This window comes from Xenopus laevis, chromosome 4S, assembly GCF_017654675.1.
Source record: "Xenopus laevis strain J_2021 chromosome 4S, Xenopus_laevis_v10.1, whole genome shotgun sequence".
NCBI lineage: Eukaryota > Metazoa > Chordata > Amphibia > Anura > Pipidae > Xenopus > Xenopus laevis.
This window is the reverse complement of record NC_054378.1, coordinates 129,875,894-129,892,735: the sequence shown is the minus strand read 5'-3', so window position 1 is coordinate 129,892,735 and position 16,842 is coordinate 129,875,894. Positions and strand designations below refer to the sequence as shown.

At 39.7% G+C, this 16,842-nt stretch overlaps 1 protein-coding gene across 1 annotated transcript in view; it reads left to right on the top strand.

The window, feature by feature from the left end:
• The window catches only part of cacna2d3.S (calcium channel, voltage-dependent, alpha 2/delta subunit 3 S homeolog), a 174,428-nt gene extending 158,127 nt beyond the window's left edge, over positions 1-16,301 (top strand). The window contains 3 exon segments of the mRNA NM_001085711.1: positions 1,971-2,060; positions 8,695-8,808; positions 14,971-16,301. Coding sequence (NP_001079180.1) covers positions 1,971-2,060; positions 8,695-8,808; positions 14,971-14,979 — 213 coding nt within the window. The 3' untranslated portion in view covers positions 14,980-16,301.
• Positions 16,302-16,842: the final 541 nt, after the last annotated feature.

Below are 16,842 nucleotides of genomic sequence, written 5' to 3'. Positions count from 1 at the left end.
GTAAACATTTCAAATACAGCCATCCTCAGCATGTGGATGCATAAAATGAAGGATTCATGGGAATGTTCAACTCCCATATTCACTTTCTAGACTTCTCCTTATTTCGTCTGTGCCGTGGATTCTGTTTCCAGGTTGCCTTGTGATCTTGATTCTCTGTTGGTAGCACAAAGGTAAACTCCAAAATTGAGATCTGTAGAAGCTTATTAGCAGCTTATTGGTTCACCATTTGTGGTTCATGACTCAGTAGTGTCCCGTAAAAACCAAGACTATTGGGAGGTTCTCACTTATCAGGCAAATGATTTGAAGAGAAGCACTTGCCTCAGTCCAAACACATACTGTACCTACCAAGTGTCCTGTTTTCAGTCCTGATTCTGACAGCTCAGCCCGCAGCCCAGGATTTTTATTAAAATGTCCCGATTTTGTCTTTCATTTTAAGATGGACTTTTAAAGAAAAACCATATGATCTGAAAGACAACTTGTAAATCATTTATAAAGTGACCTTTCATGAATCTAAACTCACATGTTAGTTAACAGGAAGTAAAAGACCTGCTGTTTTCCTTTCATTGGCTTATGTAAACTATGTATCTCTGCCCTCAGTGTCGGACTGGGATGTCATGGACCCACCAGAAAATCTTAGCCCAAACTATTGTTCCTCTTCTCCTCACTCAACCTCTTTATTCTCCTAGTCTTTTATATCGATTTAATATACTTTGTTCATCCATTATTTTAGCAGAACTAAACCCTAAAAATTAATGTGGCTAAAAATGTCCTATTTTATATAGTGAATTTATTGCATGAGGCTAAAGTTTGAGCTTGTCAATAGCAGCAATGATCCAGGACTTCAAACTTGTCACAGGGGGTCACCATCTTGGAAAGTGTCTGTGACACTCACATGCTCAGTGGGCTCTGATTGGCTGTTGAGAAGCTAAGCTTAGGGCTCGTCACTAATTATCCAGCAGAAAATGAGCTTCCCTGGCTGTAATATAAGCTGATGCTACAGGTTTGCTGATTATTCAATTCTGATGCTAATTGCACTAGTTTCTGTGCTGCCATGTAGTAATTGTGTGTATTAATTACTAATCAGCCTTATATTGTGACATTTCTATTCTATGTGTACTGTATATTGTGATTGGCTCCCTAAGCTCAGTAAGTGACAGCAGCACAGAGCATGTGCAGTGAATCAGCAGAAAAGAAGATGGGGAGCTACTGGGGCATCTTTGGAGACACAGATCTTTACTACTAAAGGGCTGTGGTTGCCTTGGGCTGGTACAGAAGCACAAAACATCGTGAACAACATTTCTAGCTACTTCTTTAGTTAGTCTTTAGTTCTCCTTTAAGCCTCTTTTTCCCCATAAAGAAATAGGGAATGACCATGGGGCAAATGTTTAGCAGCAGGAGGGATCACTGACACCTGGACCCGCTGGGAGATTTCCTGGTCAGTCCGACACTTTTTGCCCTTGGTTTGTGTGTGAGCCAAGAGTCTGACATGGGCGAGATGTACTTTAATATATATATAAAGTTAGGTTTAAACTGTTTCCCCATGTCATAGAGTTGGTAAGACCAAGAGTGACCCTTTGGGTTATGACCCTCCCATAGATCCCTCTATACCTGCTGATGTCACTTGCTCCTCCTGGGTTGGGTTACCTGCATGTAGAACTGTCTCCTGTGCAGGTGTTGCTCCTCTCTGGGCTTGCTTGAAAAATCTTCCATTGCACAATGATGGTATAGGACAGGGGGCAAAATGAGAGCTTTTCGGCAAACAGTGAGCTTTGTGTTCTGATGTCACATTATGTATATGTTGTAAGTCCGGCCTTGTACTGTAATATAACATATAACTAGGCTGTAACAAGAGAAAACATGAACTTCCTACTGTTCTGACCCCCTCACCTTTAAACACATTAATAAAGAACATTTCTTTTGTGTTTTTATTCAATGCCAGCTGCGGTTCTTATGTTTTGTTTCTATTTCAGCATTTCAGGGAACACTTGGACAAACTGTATGCGAAAGGGATTGGAATGCTGAATATTGCCTTAAGTGAGGCTTTTGACTTGTTAAGTGAGGTAAGTACCAGTGTGTAGTTTCCATTCACACCAACTCAATTATATTGGGTTTCATATGTGTCAGCTGACTCGATGAGAGCAAATATCATGATATCATTGACTATTGATAAGGACATTATTGGGCCCATTTACCATTCAGAATAAGTCACAACGTGCAAATAATTAGTCCCACATTGGATTTGCCTCCAGTATGGGGCACAGAGAGTTTGATCACTCACACAAAGTTATGGTGGTGACTACATGAGATCATCAGATGATTCCAGGACAGGTTTCCAGATCTTGAACTTAGATTTGATCCAGTGCCAATGTATCAACCTGCATGTTCTGCTGGGATATTATACAATCATACCTGTTCCAGGGCTACAGCCATAATCACTCCTGTAGCAACATGGCCACTCACTGGCATCATTAGTCATATCAGCAGGACAGCCAGAAGAGCCACTGGCCTAATGCAGCGCTAGGGAAGCTGGCCCTGAAATGCACGACTGTCTGCACAGATTTGGGTCAGAGGGAGGTATGTAAGTGCTGGAGGAGTGGATGAAGAAATACAGAGAAGCAGCTGGGCCTCAGTTCAAAAAGCACAGGAAAAGGAATAATAGCAAATAAAGAGGAAGTACTTACAGCAAATGAGAGAGTGAGGGGGAGTGTCCTGTGAGGGAACCAGGAAGTGCTTACAGCAAATGAGAGAGTGAGGGGGAGTGTCCCGTGAGGTAACCAGGAACTGCTTACAGCAAATGAGAAAGTGAGGGGGGAGTGTCCTGTGAGGTAACCAGGAAGTACTTACAGCAAATGAGAGAGTGAGGGGGAGTGTCCTGTGAGGTAACCAGGAAGTACTTACAGCAAATAAGAGAGTGAGGGGGAGTGTCCTGTGAGGTAACCAGAAAGTACTTACAGCAAATGAGAAAGTGAGGGGGAGTGTCCAGTGAGGTAACCAGGAAGTACTTACAGCAAATGAGAAAGGGAGGGGGAGTGTCCTGTGAGGTAACCAGGAAGTACTTACAGCAAATAAGAGAGTGAGGGGGAGTGTCCTGTGAGGTAACCAGAAAGTACTTACAGCAAATGAGAAAGTGAGGGGGAGTGTCCAGTGAGGTAACCAGGAAGTACTTACAGCAAATGAGAAAGGGAGGGGGAGTGTCCTGTGAGGTAACCAGGAAGTACTTACAGCAAATAAGAGAGTGAGGGGGAGTGTCCTGTGAGGTAACCAGAAAGTACTTACAGCAAATGAGAAAATGAGGGGGAGTGTCCAGTGAGGTAACCAGGAAGTACTTACAGCAAATAAGAGAGTGGGGGGAGTGTCCCGTGAGGTAACCTGGAAGTACTTACTGCAAATGAGAGAGTGAGGGGGAGTGTCCTGTGATGTAACCAGGAAGTACTTACAGTAAATGAGAGACAGGTAAGTCATCACTCTAAAGGTGTAAAACAGAGTTTTCTATGGGAGAAACATTTAATTCCCAGTTTGTATACAAGTTTCTGGGTTAGAGTAATTGTTATTCCTTTAGTAAATTACACTCATTGGTTCAGAGCCACTGGCCTAATGCAGCGCTAGGGAAGCTGGCCCTGAAATGCACGACTGTCTGCACAGATTTGGGTCAGAGGGAGGTATGTAAGTGCTGGAGGAGTGGATGAAGAAATACAGAGAAGCAGCTGGGCCTCAGTTCAAAAAGCACAGGAAAAGGAATAATAGCATATAAAGAGGAAGTACTTACAGCAAATGAGAGAGTGAGGGGGAGTGTCCTGTGAGGGAACCAGGAAGTACTTACAGCAAATGAGAGAGTGAGGGGGAGTGTCCCGTGAGGTAACCAGGAACTGCTTACAGCAAATGAGAAAGTGAGGGGGGAGTGTCCTGTGAGGTAACCAGGAAGTACTTACAGCAAATGAGAGAGTGAGGGGGAGTGTCCTGTGAGGTAACCAGGAAGTACTTACAGCAAATAAGAGAGTGAGGGGGAGTGTCCTGTGAGGTAACCAGAAAGTACTTACAGCAAATGAGAAAGTGAGGGGGAGTGTCCAGTGAGGTAACCAGGAAGTACTTACAGCAAATGAGAAAGGGAGGGGGAGTGTCCTGTGAGGTAACCAGGAAGTACTTACAGCAAATAAGAGAGTGAGGGGGAGTGTCCTGTGAGGTAACCAGAAAGTACTTACAGCAAATGAGAAAATGAGGGGGAGTGTCCAGTGAGGTAACCAGGAAGTACTTACAGCAAATAAGAGAGTGGGGGGGAGTGTCCCGTGAGGTAACCTGGAAGTACTTACTGCAAATGAGAGAGTGAGGGGGAGTGTCCTGTGATGTAACCAGGAAGTACTTACAGTAAATGAGAGACAGGTAAGTCATCACTCTAAAGGTGTAAAACAGAGTTTTCTATGGGAGAAACATTTAATTCCCAGTTTGTATACAAGTTTCTGGGTTAGAGTAATTGTTATTCCTTTAGTAAATTACACTCATTGGTTCAGAGAAGAACAGTGAGTGTAAATTTAACCTTTATGAAGTGTCAGCTCATGAGCTGACTGAGGAAAGTTGCTGAATGCTCCAGAAGCAAACTGTATTAGAAATACTTCTGCTAATCTGAGTACAACTTATATAGCCATAGCAGGAGACTAAAGAACAAGAGGGACTGCTTTATAGGACTTTCTTATAGTATATTCCTCTATTTCTACTGCCCCTGTATTGTGCTTAGAGTTTACATTAAATAAAATATAATGGTGCAGTTGCATTAATAAAACACTTGGGCTGACCCAGATAGCCCAGTTTTTGAAAGGGCTGTCTGGGTCAAAACTGCCTGACCATTTTTCCAAATTAGTAAAACCGGGCAGGAGTCGTGGAGATTGATGCAACGATTGGCGAATCGCCGATCTTCATGGCCCCGCCTCCCCATCCGGAGTTATTCGGGAGGAAAAGTGATAACTGTAAAGAGTACTGTAAAGATAAATTGATCGAGCTGAGGCTGAAGAAGACCGATGTAACCCCTCGAGTCCATACCAAAATATCCACGACTGGGATTTGGGGATATCAGTCACATCATAAGATTGTGCCCATTCCAGATATTTAAATAAAATATAAATATTTCTGAGTGCTTCTGTTATCCAGAGAGTAATGCAAAAAGTAAACACACTGAATGTGACATGAAACCCACAGTTGGGCCATTTATAAATACGATTGTGCGGCAGCAATTTATTTCCCAACTCTGCTTTGTTACTAAATTTAATGATATTTATGAGAATATTTTGGGCCTGAAGGGCAAGGCCAGACGTGGTCAGGCGTATATACACCACTGAGACCACACTCGACCGTCAACATGCGTTTTTCACTTCAGCACATAGGTTTCTTTTCCCAACATGCACTTTTAATTCCCCATAATTTCGCTGGCTGGAAATAGAAATAGAAATAGCAGGAATAATCGCCAATACGCAACGTAATTAAGTCACCGGCCTAATATGCTGTAAAAACGTATATCTGTCATTTATCTTGCGAGAATTTGGACGCCATATTTAAAATATGCTGCGTAATTACTTGCAGATCCCATAGAGTCTATTGATTTGGTAGCTTCTTGACCTATTGCCGTTTCTGCTGAAAAACGCCAATACTGGTGTCCCATGGTGGATTATTATTATTGCCATAGTGCATTTCCATTAGTTTCAGTGGTAGTGCAGTTGATGCGTATTTACGCCCGACGGAGCTTTTTTAAAAACGCAGCGTAAAAACGCCACGTTTGGCCTTGCCCTAAAGCTGAGCTGCTCTTGTAACATTTTCACTTTCTGTCGTTTGTAGTATTTTTAGATGTCAGAACAAGGGTTTATTTGTAATAATGATATTCAGATTAAATATCTTTCCTCGTTAGATGTCAAAATAATGGCAGCCCTTGCTAGACGCTGCCATGTAGTGTGTGCAGGCTTTTATTTTTTTTTGGAAACGGGTAAATCACATCATCAACAAAGGAGGTTGGATCGACGCCACCTTTCTACTGATCTGCAATTGCAATGTTTCAACTTTCATCTGTGGACACTAATATATTCCAAATCTAAAAATATTCAGTCTTTTCAAGCATGAATGTATTCAGTATTAGTAAGAGCTTGAACAATATAGACTGGTTTGGGCAATTTTTATTATATCTCGTGGATCATGTGGCAACTGCAATTATCATGTTTCGGTGAGGAATGGAATCTTTGCCGTGATTACATTTTTTTTTTCTTAGTCAATTAAATGGAATTCTGTGACATTTCAAAGACTGCTAATCGCACCCGAATGCTATAAATGTCAGGAAGTATTGAATTTGGCTCATAGAATCTGATGAATCACTTTGAGTCTAATTGTAGTTCATCATAAAACATTTGTCATTGTATTATTTTTATGGAAACCACCCCACGCTTGGAGATGGAGTTTTGTAAGACTTTTTCAAATAATGTAAAACTTTTTGTGCTTGTTAGAGTTTTAAGGACATGTTTTCTCTTGCTTTTTTGAAGGATTGGGCTGCCTTAAAGGAGTCGTTTGCTTTATATTCTGCAGCTCTCCAGTTTGCAATTTCAGCAATCTGGTTGCTAGGATCCAAATTCCCCTAGCAACCATGTACTGATTAACATAAGAGATTGGAATATGAATAGGAGAGGCCTGAATAGAAAGATGAGGAACAACAAGTAGCAATAACAATACATTTGTAAGCTTATAGAGCATTTGTTTATTAAATGGGGTCAGTGACCCCCATTTGAAAACGAAAAAATCTAAAGAAAAAGGCAAATAATTCAAAAACTATTAAAAAGAAAACACGAAGGCCAATTGAAAAGTTGCTTAGAACTAGCTATTATATGGGCTTGAGATCCCTGTGGGGTCTGTAATAAACCTGCCTTATCCTTGAATGGAGTGCCGTCATTCTTTTGGTATGGTGTAGAACTAGCCATTATATGATATACTAAGTTAACCAAAAGGTGAATCACCCCTTTAAAGGAAAAGGAAAGCTACCAAATCAGTTTATTGGCAATAGATTAGGCACAGCAGTGCAAGCTAGAACCCCATTTTTTTTCTTTAGCATACTTTTCCATACCTAAATAAACAGCTCTAAACAATGTCTCTGTTTGTTTAGGATAGCAGCTGCCACATTAGCTTGCTGTGACATCACGTCCTGCCTGAGTCTCACTACTCACTCATAGCTCTGGGCTCAGCAGGGAGGGGAGGAGGGAGGGGAAAAGGGAGAGGGAGAGAGGCAAACTGAGCATGCTCAAGCCCTAGCCCTGGAGGTTTAGGCTGAAAACAGGAAGTCTGATACAGAAGCCCATGAGTACACAATAGAAGGAAAGAAATGTGCTGTTTGGAAAACTTGGCAGGATGTCCATTTTAATGCTGTAGTGTCCTACTCCTAACTCTTTAATGACCTGGCCTCCAGAACACTAAACTATATCTGCCTTCCATAATATCAACCAATCTGCATCTGATAGGAACTTGCTGGATGACATTTTAACCTGTGTTGCCCTAGTTATAGACCCGGAGTTTTCAAATAATGGGTCAGAACAAAAATATAGTTTACCATCATGTCTAAGGTGGGCCTCCATAATAACATTTCATGCAATAAAATAACATCTGAAATAGATAATAGTTAAAAGAAAATACTTATTTAATATACATAATGATTCTAAATCTTGGGTCCATAAAGTGATCTTGAGTCCATTTTTTAGATTGGATGAGGTACTTTACGTTAGGCTGCCTAACTGGAGGCCCACCTAGAAACTTTTGATACATGTTCCTCCCATGTACAGTGTGTCCCATGTACATTTCCCATATCTTTATTTTGCTGTGCCCTCTCTGGTTTTCTCTTGTTTTCTTTGTCTTGTTCTGGATTTTGTTTCTCATTGCCACTTGCTTTGTATGTTTCTCCTTTGTCAGCTTTCTTTTCTCTTCTTCCTTCCCTCATTTTCCTCCTTCAGTGTTACATTTCCCCTCTCAGTTCCTCTGAATTTATCTCCCTAATTTAGCTCCCCAATTTATTGTCTCTCTCCTTCTGTTTCTTAACCCCTTTCATTTAGCACTTTTTCCTAAAATTTTGGAATGGGTCAGGACGTTCTGGGTTGTTGTTTTTTATAACATACGAGTAGAGAAGATTGGCTGTAGAGCTAACAGCTGATCTAGAAGGATCACAAACTACCATGACGTTTGGTGTCCTGTTTTAAGGTGAAAATATGTTTACCCCACTATTCTACAGATATGCAACCTGTTATCCAGAATGGTACCTTGGGTTTTCCGTATAAATGATTTTTCAGTAGATCTCTACACCTTAAGTCTGCTAAAAAAATCATTTAAATGTTAATTAAACCCAATAGTTACCAATAAGGATTAATTATATTTTAGTTGAGAGCAGGTACAATTTGAATTATTTGATTAAAATGGAGCCTATGTCAGATGAACTTCCCGTAGCTATCCGGAGCTTTCTGGATAACAGGTTTTCCAAGTCCCATACTTGTATATTGTGTGCATCCGTAGGCACATCTTGTGGCCTAAACAAAAAGAATAGGAATGTACTTACAATAAAGCCATTTGCACTATGAATAATGTTGTATATACCTCCTTCATTCCTGCTTAGTCCAATACATGTATTTTAATGACTATGAATCGACTTGGAAAAGAATGCGAGGGTCACTTGAGTTTTTGTCTTTGCAGTTCAACCATTCAGGAGAAGGAAGTATTTGTAGTCAAGCCATAATGCTTGTTACCGACGGCGCGGTTGACACATACGACAACATATTTGCCAAGTACAACTGGCCGGACAGAAAGGTGAGTAGGTTTTCTTTCTATATGGCCACAAGGTGGAAGCAGGGGATTTGGTTCTTGATTAAAAAGACAGAATATGGAAGATAAGGACATCTGTTGCCGATTAGAGAAAGCCATATGTAATACAGACAGAGACGGAGGCAAGTTCTTTCTAGTGGTTTAACACTTTCCAGTAGCAGAAACTTTAAATCCTAAACCCAACCCAATCAATTACTTTTATGCACCGTTTTTTTCTTTTGCTGTTTTGTCTGTTCATGTGTTGCATCTGAAATGTTTTGAAACCCTGAAAGATCTATGTACCTAGGGGGTTATTTACTAAAGTCCGGTCAGGCTTTTTGGTGCAAAATTCTAATTTTTCAGGTTTTTTTTTAGAACTCACATTTTTCGGGATTTAAGTCCGATGCTGCAAAAAGTCTGAATCCGAAAATCTGCCACCTCAGTCCTGCCAAGCTTGTATATAAGTCAATGGGAGAGGTCCCTACCCTATTTGGAAATTATCTGTGGTCTGCTCTGGAATTAGCCCGAAAAGCTGACTATTTTGGGCTCTTTCGGGGAAAAGGCCAAAAAATGGAGAGATTTGGGAAAAACCTCATAATAATTCATACAATTAGGGATTTTATCGAGTTTTGCGCCGATCTGATTAAATTGTGCTTTTTTAATAACAAATAAGGTCAAATTGTGGATTCTAGTTTGCTTGGACTTTTTTTTTTTTTTTGAATAATCACAAAAATTCGGATTTTAGTAAATAACCCTCTTAGAGTTCGCGTGGAACCAAATCTGACAGAACAACGTCTGATCTGCTACAAACCCTAAAAATACATATCACTCAGGCTTCCATAGGTAATGAAAGGTTTAGCAAGGTTAAAGACGGTTTTGTGGAACAGCCTATACCGAGTTTAAATTGGTGAAATAATACAAATTAGATGAATGGACACGGAATGAGGGATCTGAAATGTAGCCAAGCTAAATGCTAATGACTACATGTCAGGCACAGAAATTCCAAAGATTTCTGTCAAGGGCCACTGTAATGGGGACAGGAGAGAATCCTCTCAGGGTCCTGATTCCAGGGGGCAGTCCAGACAGATAAATACTTTCCAATGGTCTAGATTTACAGACCCCACAATTGGGGGTTGGAACAAAGAGTAGGGGGCTGATTCATTAAGGGCGAATATCGAGGGTTAATTAACCCTCGATATTCGACTAGGAATTGAAATCCTTCGACTTGGAATATCGAAGTCGAAGGATTTAGCGCAAATTCTGCAATCGTACGATCGAAGGATTATTCCTTCGATCGAACGATTAAATCCTTTGAATCAATGATTCGAAGGATTTTAATCCAACCATTGAAGGAATATCCTTCGATCAAAAAAACTTAGGAAAGCCTATGGGGACCTTCCCCATAGGCTAAAATTGACTTCGGTAGCTTTTAGCTGCCGAACTAGGGGGTCGAAGTTTTTTTTAAAGAGACAGTACTTCGACTATCGAATGGTCGAATAGTCGAACGATTTTTACTTCGAATCCTTCGATTCGAAGTCATAGTCGAAGGTCGAAGTAGCCCAAAAAATACTTCGAAATTCGAAGTTTTTTTACTTCGAATCCTTCACTCGAATTTAGTGAATCGGCCCCTAGTGTAGTGTAATGGGGCGTGGTTGGGTTTATAAATTGGGCCTTGTCAACTAAATATTATAGAGTATGGATTTGTGACTGAATGGCTGGATTACAGTTAGTGACAAATGAAGAAAAGACTTCAGGGATAATAATTACGGAAAAACATAATAATAAGAGAAAGTTGGATGTTAAACTGAAACCTTAAAGGTCATTGATGAGACAGAAACAAATGCTAAATATTAAGGTCCGTTTTGGAGGCCCAGTCTAGAGGAAGATATGAATCAAACAGAAATTTCACAGGGAATTCACAAAAGTGTCAGGAACAAAAAAAAGTCTTTTAATTGTTGTAGAAAGTGTCGTAGTAACAGCCAACAAATTCACAGAGCATTTACCCGCTAATTTTCCGACGAGTAAGACACCTTTGAAACAGTGAATGTCGGTCAAATTGTCTTTTGAAAACGCTCGGTAAAATGACATATTAGAAAATTATCAGACTTTCGAGACATTCAGAGACGGTAACATCTGCCTTTGTCAATTTGCCGTATGTACGACCGCCACTTCTGGGTTACTTATTTTACCGACACTTTTATGAATTCCCCCCATAGAATTGTAAGAAATTGCTATATTGGCTTTGGTATCATTTTCTTGTATATGTTACTGTGTACTTAATAAGAAAACAGTTGTCCATGTAGCTTACATTCCAAGTCACACCCTGACCCAAACTTCCATATCAAAGGGTTTCCTTAGAAGTGTACTGTAGTTGGGTTCTACAGGAGCCATAAAACTGATTTTATGTGTAACAAACTCACTCAACAGGATGTGGGGGGGGAAGTTGGGGGGTTTATCTGGGCATCTGGTCAGTTGGGAGGTGAGCTTTTGGGGCAGGTGTAAAGTTAACATTTATGATCCAGGGGGGTTTCTTGTAACCATAGTTTAACAACAGAAGTGGTGCAGATTGCTGAAATAGTCTTTGGCCATATGCCGACTCTGATATATTTTTTTGTTTGACCACATTTCTGGGAGTCATTGCACAAAATCATATCAATTATATCAATGCAGCACAATAAATCGTTTCCTAACTTTGAATTTTTTAGTTTTTTATGGTCAAAACTGTCAAATTCAACTAGGGAATTATCCAAGCTTGATTCAAATTTTTTGAATTTGAATTTTTTTTTTAAAAATTAAAATTTGATTCCGAGATTTATTAAATTCTGGCCCTTTAAGAATTCAAATTAGACTATTCACCACTTAAAACCTGCAGAATTAATGTATAAGTCAATGGGAGACGTCCATTGACCAATTTGGAGATGTTTGTAGCCTTCCTGAAAAAACTCGAATCCTGTTTGGTCGAATTTGAATCTAATTCGATTCGAGTTTTCGGGTCAAGAGAATTCCTCCGAGTTTTAGATATTCCATTTTTTTAACAATAAGCCCACAATCGAATTTAGAATAAAATCAAATTTAATAGAGTTTAAAAAACTCATATGAATTCAAAATTCGAACTTTGATATATCTGCCTCTAAGAGGCAGATTTATGAAAGTTCGAATTCCAAATTTTTTTCTAACTCTAATGAATTAGAATATACCTGAAATTCGATTGGAAGGTTATTTAAGAAAAAAACTCAAATCAAATTTGACTAAACTCAAGTTTTTTCTCTGAAAAAAACCCTCAAATGTCAGGAAGGCTAGTTACATCTTCAAACTGGTCACTGGACCTCTCCCATTGACTTATACAGGAATTCGGCAGGTTTTGAATGGGCAAAACCTTCTTGAAGGGGCAGCCCAAATAACAGAAACTTTTATGTAGACTGTGATATTCTGAGTCCATGTGCAACTGGTTCTTATTCTTCTAAATTTGTTTTTGTTTATTAAATATTTGCCCTTTTCCTGTTATTATTTATTAATATATTAGTATATTGTTTTATTATTTTCTTTTTAGCCTTTGACATATACAGTAGGGGCAGATTTATTGAAGGTCGAATAGTCAATTCAAATTTGAATTTTCGAACTTTTTTTGGTGTCAAAATTCAAACATTTGAATTGTAATCCCCCAATTCGAATGTGAGATTTATCACACTTCGACCATGGAAACAGTTCTAATTTGAATATTCGCCACCTAAAACCTGCCGAATTCATTTACAAGTCAATGGCAGAGGTCCAATGACCAGCCGTCCTGACATCGTATTCAATTTGAATACTAAATGAGTTTTCGGATCGTTCCCATTGGATCAAATTTTAGACTTTCAAATTTATTCGAGTTGTGAGTACATTCGAATTTATTAGAGTAAAAAAAAATTCACATAAATTCGACCTTTGATAACTAACCCCCATTAAATAGTCGTTGTGAAACACTTTCTGAACTGTTCCCTAAACAGTTACTTCACTTGAAATAGAAACAATATTCTGAGATGATTTGCAATTTGTCGTAATTTTTTTATTTTATTTGGTTCTAGAAGTATTTGAGCCTCATGCACAAAACACGTCTTTTTAGTGAATGATGAAGAAGTTATAGATAGAAGCCAAGAACATTTTAGAATACATATACATGAGTCCCTGAGCACGCAAATCTTGAACATTGCAGTTTATTTTGTTATAAATAGTGATTTTAAGGGGAACTTGCTGTAATTTCCCTGGCATTCGAGTTGGCTCAATGAGTTAAAACATTGTTAATGGAAATAACGATTGAACCCAATGAATTCGCTTTCCAGAATTGGAAACATGTTTTGCCTTTCGTGGCACATGTTTATAGCGTTTGTATTTGTTTGTAATTAAATATAACCATTGCCTGATTCGGGGAGCTTTGTTCGTTTGTACCAGGTTTTACCAATTTCCAATGTTGCTTGAGAAATGAATGTGTTGGGGGTGATGTCACCACGGAGGCGTTTGATGTTCTTCAGACAATTATGTGCCATCATTTTGAACAGAGAATATTTGGATCTCATTTATTGTGGAGCCTGATTAAAGGATATCACAGTGAGTGGCAGGGAGTATGGGTGGGAGAAGACAAGATGTAGGAAACCGTTCATCTGTGGGTTGTGTTCTTCAGATAGTCATCGTACGCCATCGTTAATCTAATTACCCACAGATTTTGTATGCAAAGAAAATCAAAAATCTATCATCCTCTGTAGGAAACATTTTTGGATACACAGCAAATAAACCTACATCCAAACCACTGTATTCTCCCATGCAGTGGTGAAACTAGTTACTGGACCCCATTGCAAACTCATTTTAGGGCCCTCAACATATTCAGAGGTGAACTATTTTACCAATATATATTGAAATTGCTCATTAAGTAGGGCCTCGTGGGGCCCCTTTACCTCCTGGGCCCCCCATGCAGTTGCAGGGTCAACTTCCTCTATAGTTACACCCTTGCTCTCATTTTAAAGGGGAACTCCAACCATTAACATATTCTTAGTAATTTTTCAATGTATAGGGAACAATGTACAGTCACATGAAAAAGTTTGGGAACCCTTCTTAATTCTTTGGAGTTTTGTTTATCATTGGCTGAGCTTTCAAAGTAGCAACTTACTCTTAATAGTAAAAAAGGAACAGTAGTATTTTAGCAGTGATATACAGTTTATTGGATTAACAGAAAATATGCATCATAACAAAATTAGACAGGTGCATAAATTTGGGCACCCCAACAGAGATATTCCATCAATACTTAGTTACAAATGTAACAGCCTCTAGACGCCTCCTATAGCCTTTGATGAGTGTCTGGATTCTGGATGTGGCTATTTGTGACCATTGGTCCATACAAAATCTCTCCAGTTCAGTTGAATTTGATGGCTGCCGAGCATGGACAGTCTGCTTCAAATCATCCCATAGATTTTCCATGATATTCAAGTCGGGGGACTCCAGAATATTGTACTTGTCCCTCTGCATAAATGTCTTTGTAGATTTCCAAGTGTGTTTAGGGTCATTATCTTGTTGGAATATCCGACCCCTGCAGCTTAACTTCAACTTTGTGACTGATGCTTGAACATTATCCTGAAGAATTTGTTGATATTGGGTTGAATTCACCCGACCCTCGACTTTAACAAGGGCCTCAGTAGTCCCTGAACTAGCCACGCAGCCCCTGAAATAGCCACACAGCACCTGAACTAGCCACACAGCCCCACAGCATGATGGGACCTCCACCAAATGTGACAGTCGGTAGCAGGTGTTTTTCTTGGAATGTCGTGTTCTTCCTCAAAGCACTTTTGTTATGAGCAAATAACTAAATTATTTCTCATCCCCCTGCCATACACATGTTCTTTGTGCAAATTGTGCTGAGTTGTAGAACGATGTACAGATACACCTGCATCTGCAGTAAGATGTTCTTGCAGGTCTTTGGAGATGATCTTTGGGTTGTCTGTAACATTCTCACAATCCTCCGCATATTTCGCTCCTGGATTTTTCTTGGCCTGTCAGACCTGGGTTTTACAGCAACTGTGCCTGTGGCCTTCCATTTCCTGATTCCATTCCTTACAGGTGAAACTGACAGTTTAATAAACCTCTGAGATGCTTTTTGTAGCCTTCCCCTAAACCATGATACTGAACAATCTTTGTTTTCAGATCTTTTGAGAGTTGCTTTGAGGATCCCATGCTGTCACTCTTCAGAGGAGAGTCAAACAGAAGTACAACTTGCAATTGGTCACCTTAAATACCTTTTCTCATGATTGGACACACCTGCCTATGAAGTTCAAGGCTTAACGAGCTAATCCAACCAATTTGGTGTTGCCAGTAATCAGTATTGAGCAGTTACATGCATTCAAATTAGCAAAATTACAAGGGTTCCCAAACTTTTTCATATGACTGTACCTCTTTTAGTAAAATACAAGATGATGTCATGAGTTATAATCAGTGCTCAGTGATGTTATTCGTGCATTATAAATATGTACCCCCTGTTGTATACAGTCAGAGGAGTTCTCTAAGCACAAAGCATCATTTATAAGGATATAATTTACAGGATATCCATAGCTTTTGTGTATTGTATTTGCCTTAAAAATTCATTGCAATATGATGGAGCTTTCCTGATGACAGATCCCGGATACTCTGTACATCTGTGTCATGTACATGATATAATGTAGTATATTTGTCCTTGGTGCGAATTATGTTCTTTCTATATTGGACGCCATTCGTTTTCTATGCAGAGTGTTTAGCCTAAAGCAAGGTGACCCGGCCGACCTAAACTGCATTTATAGAGAATATAGCCAATATAACTCATTTCCCTTTGTGGGTGTTCATGAGATAAACCAGACTCAGTGGCAAACGCCAAAGAAGAAACAGATACTGTAACTCCGCTGGGGGCAACCTTGGCGACAATAAATCTTTTCCCCCCTCGTCCATCACGCAGGATATAACAAAGGTTCTACACAACTGTGTCCCTGGCTCCGGAACATGCTGACTGTGCAACGGCAGAACATTAGTCCAGTAAATTAAATGTCCCCACAGCCCTATTGTCTGGGACATATTACAAAGTGTTCTGAGAAACTTAAACAAGGAATGTTATTGCTGCCATAGAAAACCCACAAATTCATCGTATTTTTCTTCCCCTTTGTCTTGTGAATGTGCCATTATTGTTACAGCGCCAAGAGAGATAGAGAACATAAGTTATCTTTCCTTACAAAAAGGTTGGCCTGAAAGCAAGAGAGAAAGGAAGATTTAAGGATACAACTTTCTCATAATAGTGTTCCACGTGTTTATTATATTCCCTGCCAGATATTACATCTAAGGATCTCGAGCTGAATAGACACAGTCAGTCTAGAGTTCCACCCCGACAATCACACATAAGTGATACAATTTGGAACACACAATATATGCAGAGGAACGGAGCACCGCAGAGTCAAAATAATATGTTAAAAAAGTCAAAATTTATTATAAATCCATTAAAAATTACAGCAGCATCTCTCCTGTGGGGCTTAATGCGTTTCGGGACTCACTGGCACTTGAGTCATTATTAGTGAATTAGAGTAGTGGTATTGAATTTGCACCTGGCAAAGTGGCGCGATATCTGCGAAGCAATTCTCCCTTTAGTGAATCTGCCCCTGTGTGTAGGGTTGCCACCTGTCCAGTTTTGGATCATACAGTTTAGTTTTACATGGGTTCTTTGCTTCAGAACTACTGGTCTGGAATGCAGAAGTCTGAACCCCAGATTGGACTCTGCAATGACTGACATGCAATTCAACCAATCACAGGATGTTGTCATAACCCCCTTCTGACATCACTCGCCTGCTTTTTAACATCATTTTCCCACCCTTGGACTTATCTTTTCCTGCCCCTCTCGCCCAATCTGTTGATACAAAGTGGCATCAGAATTGAATCAGCCCTGAAACATCCAATTCTGTAACAGATTTGACCTCACTTTCTGATAATGGTTTGATTATTTCCCACAACCCCTAAACACCAGCCCAAATCCCACTGAGCATGTGCAGTGCCACTGACCCA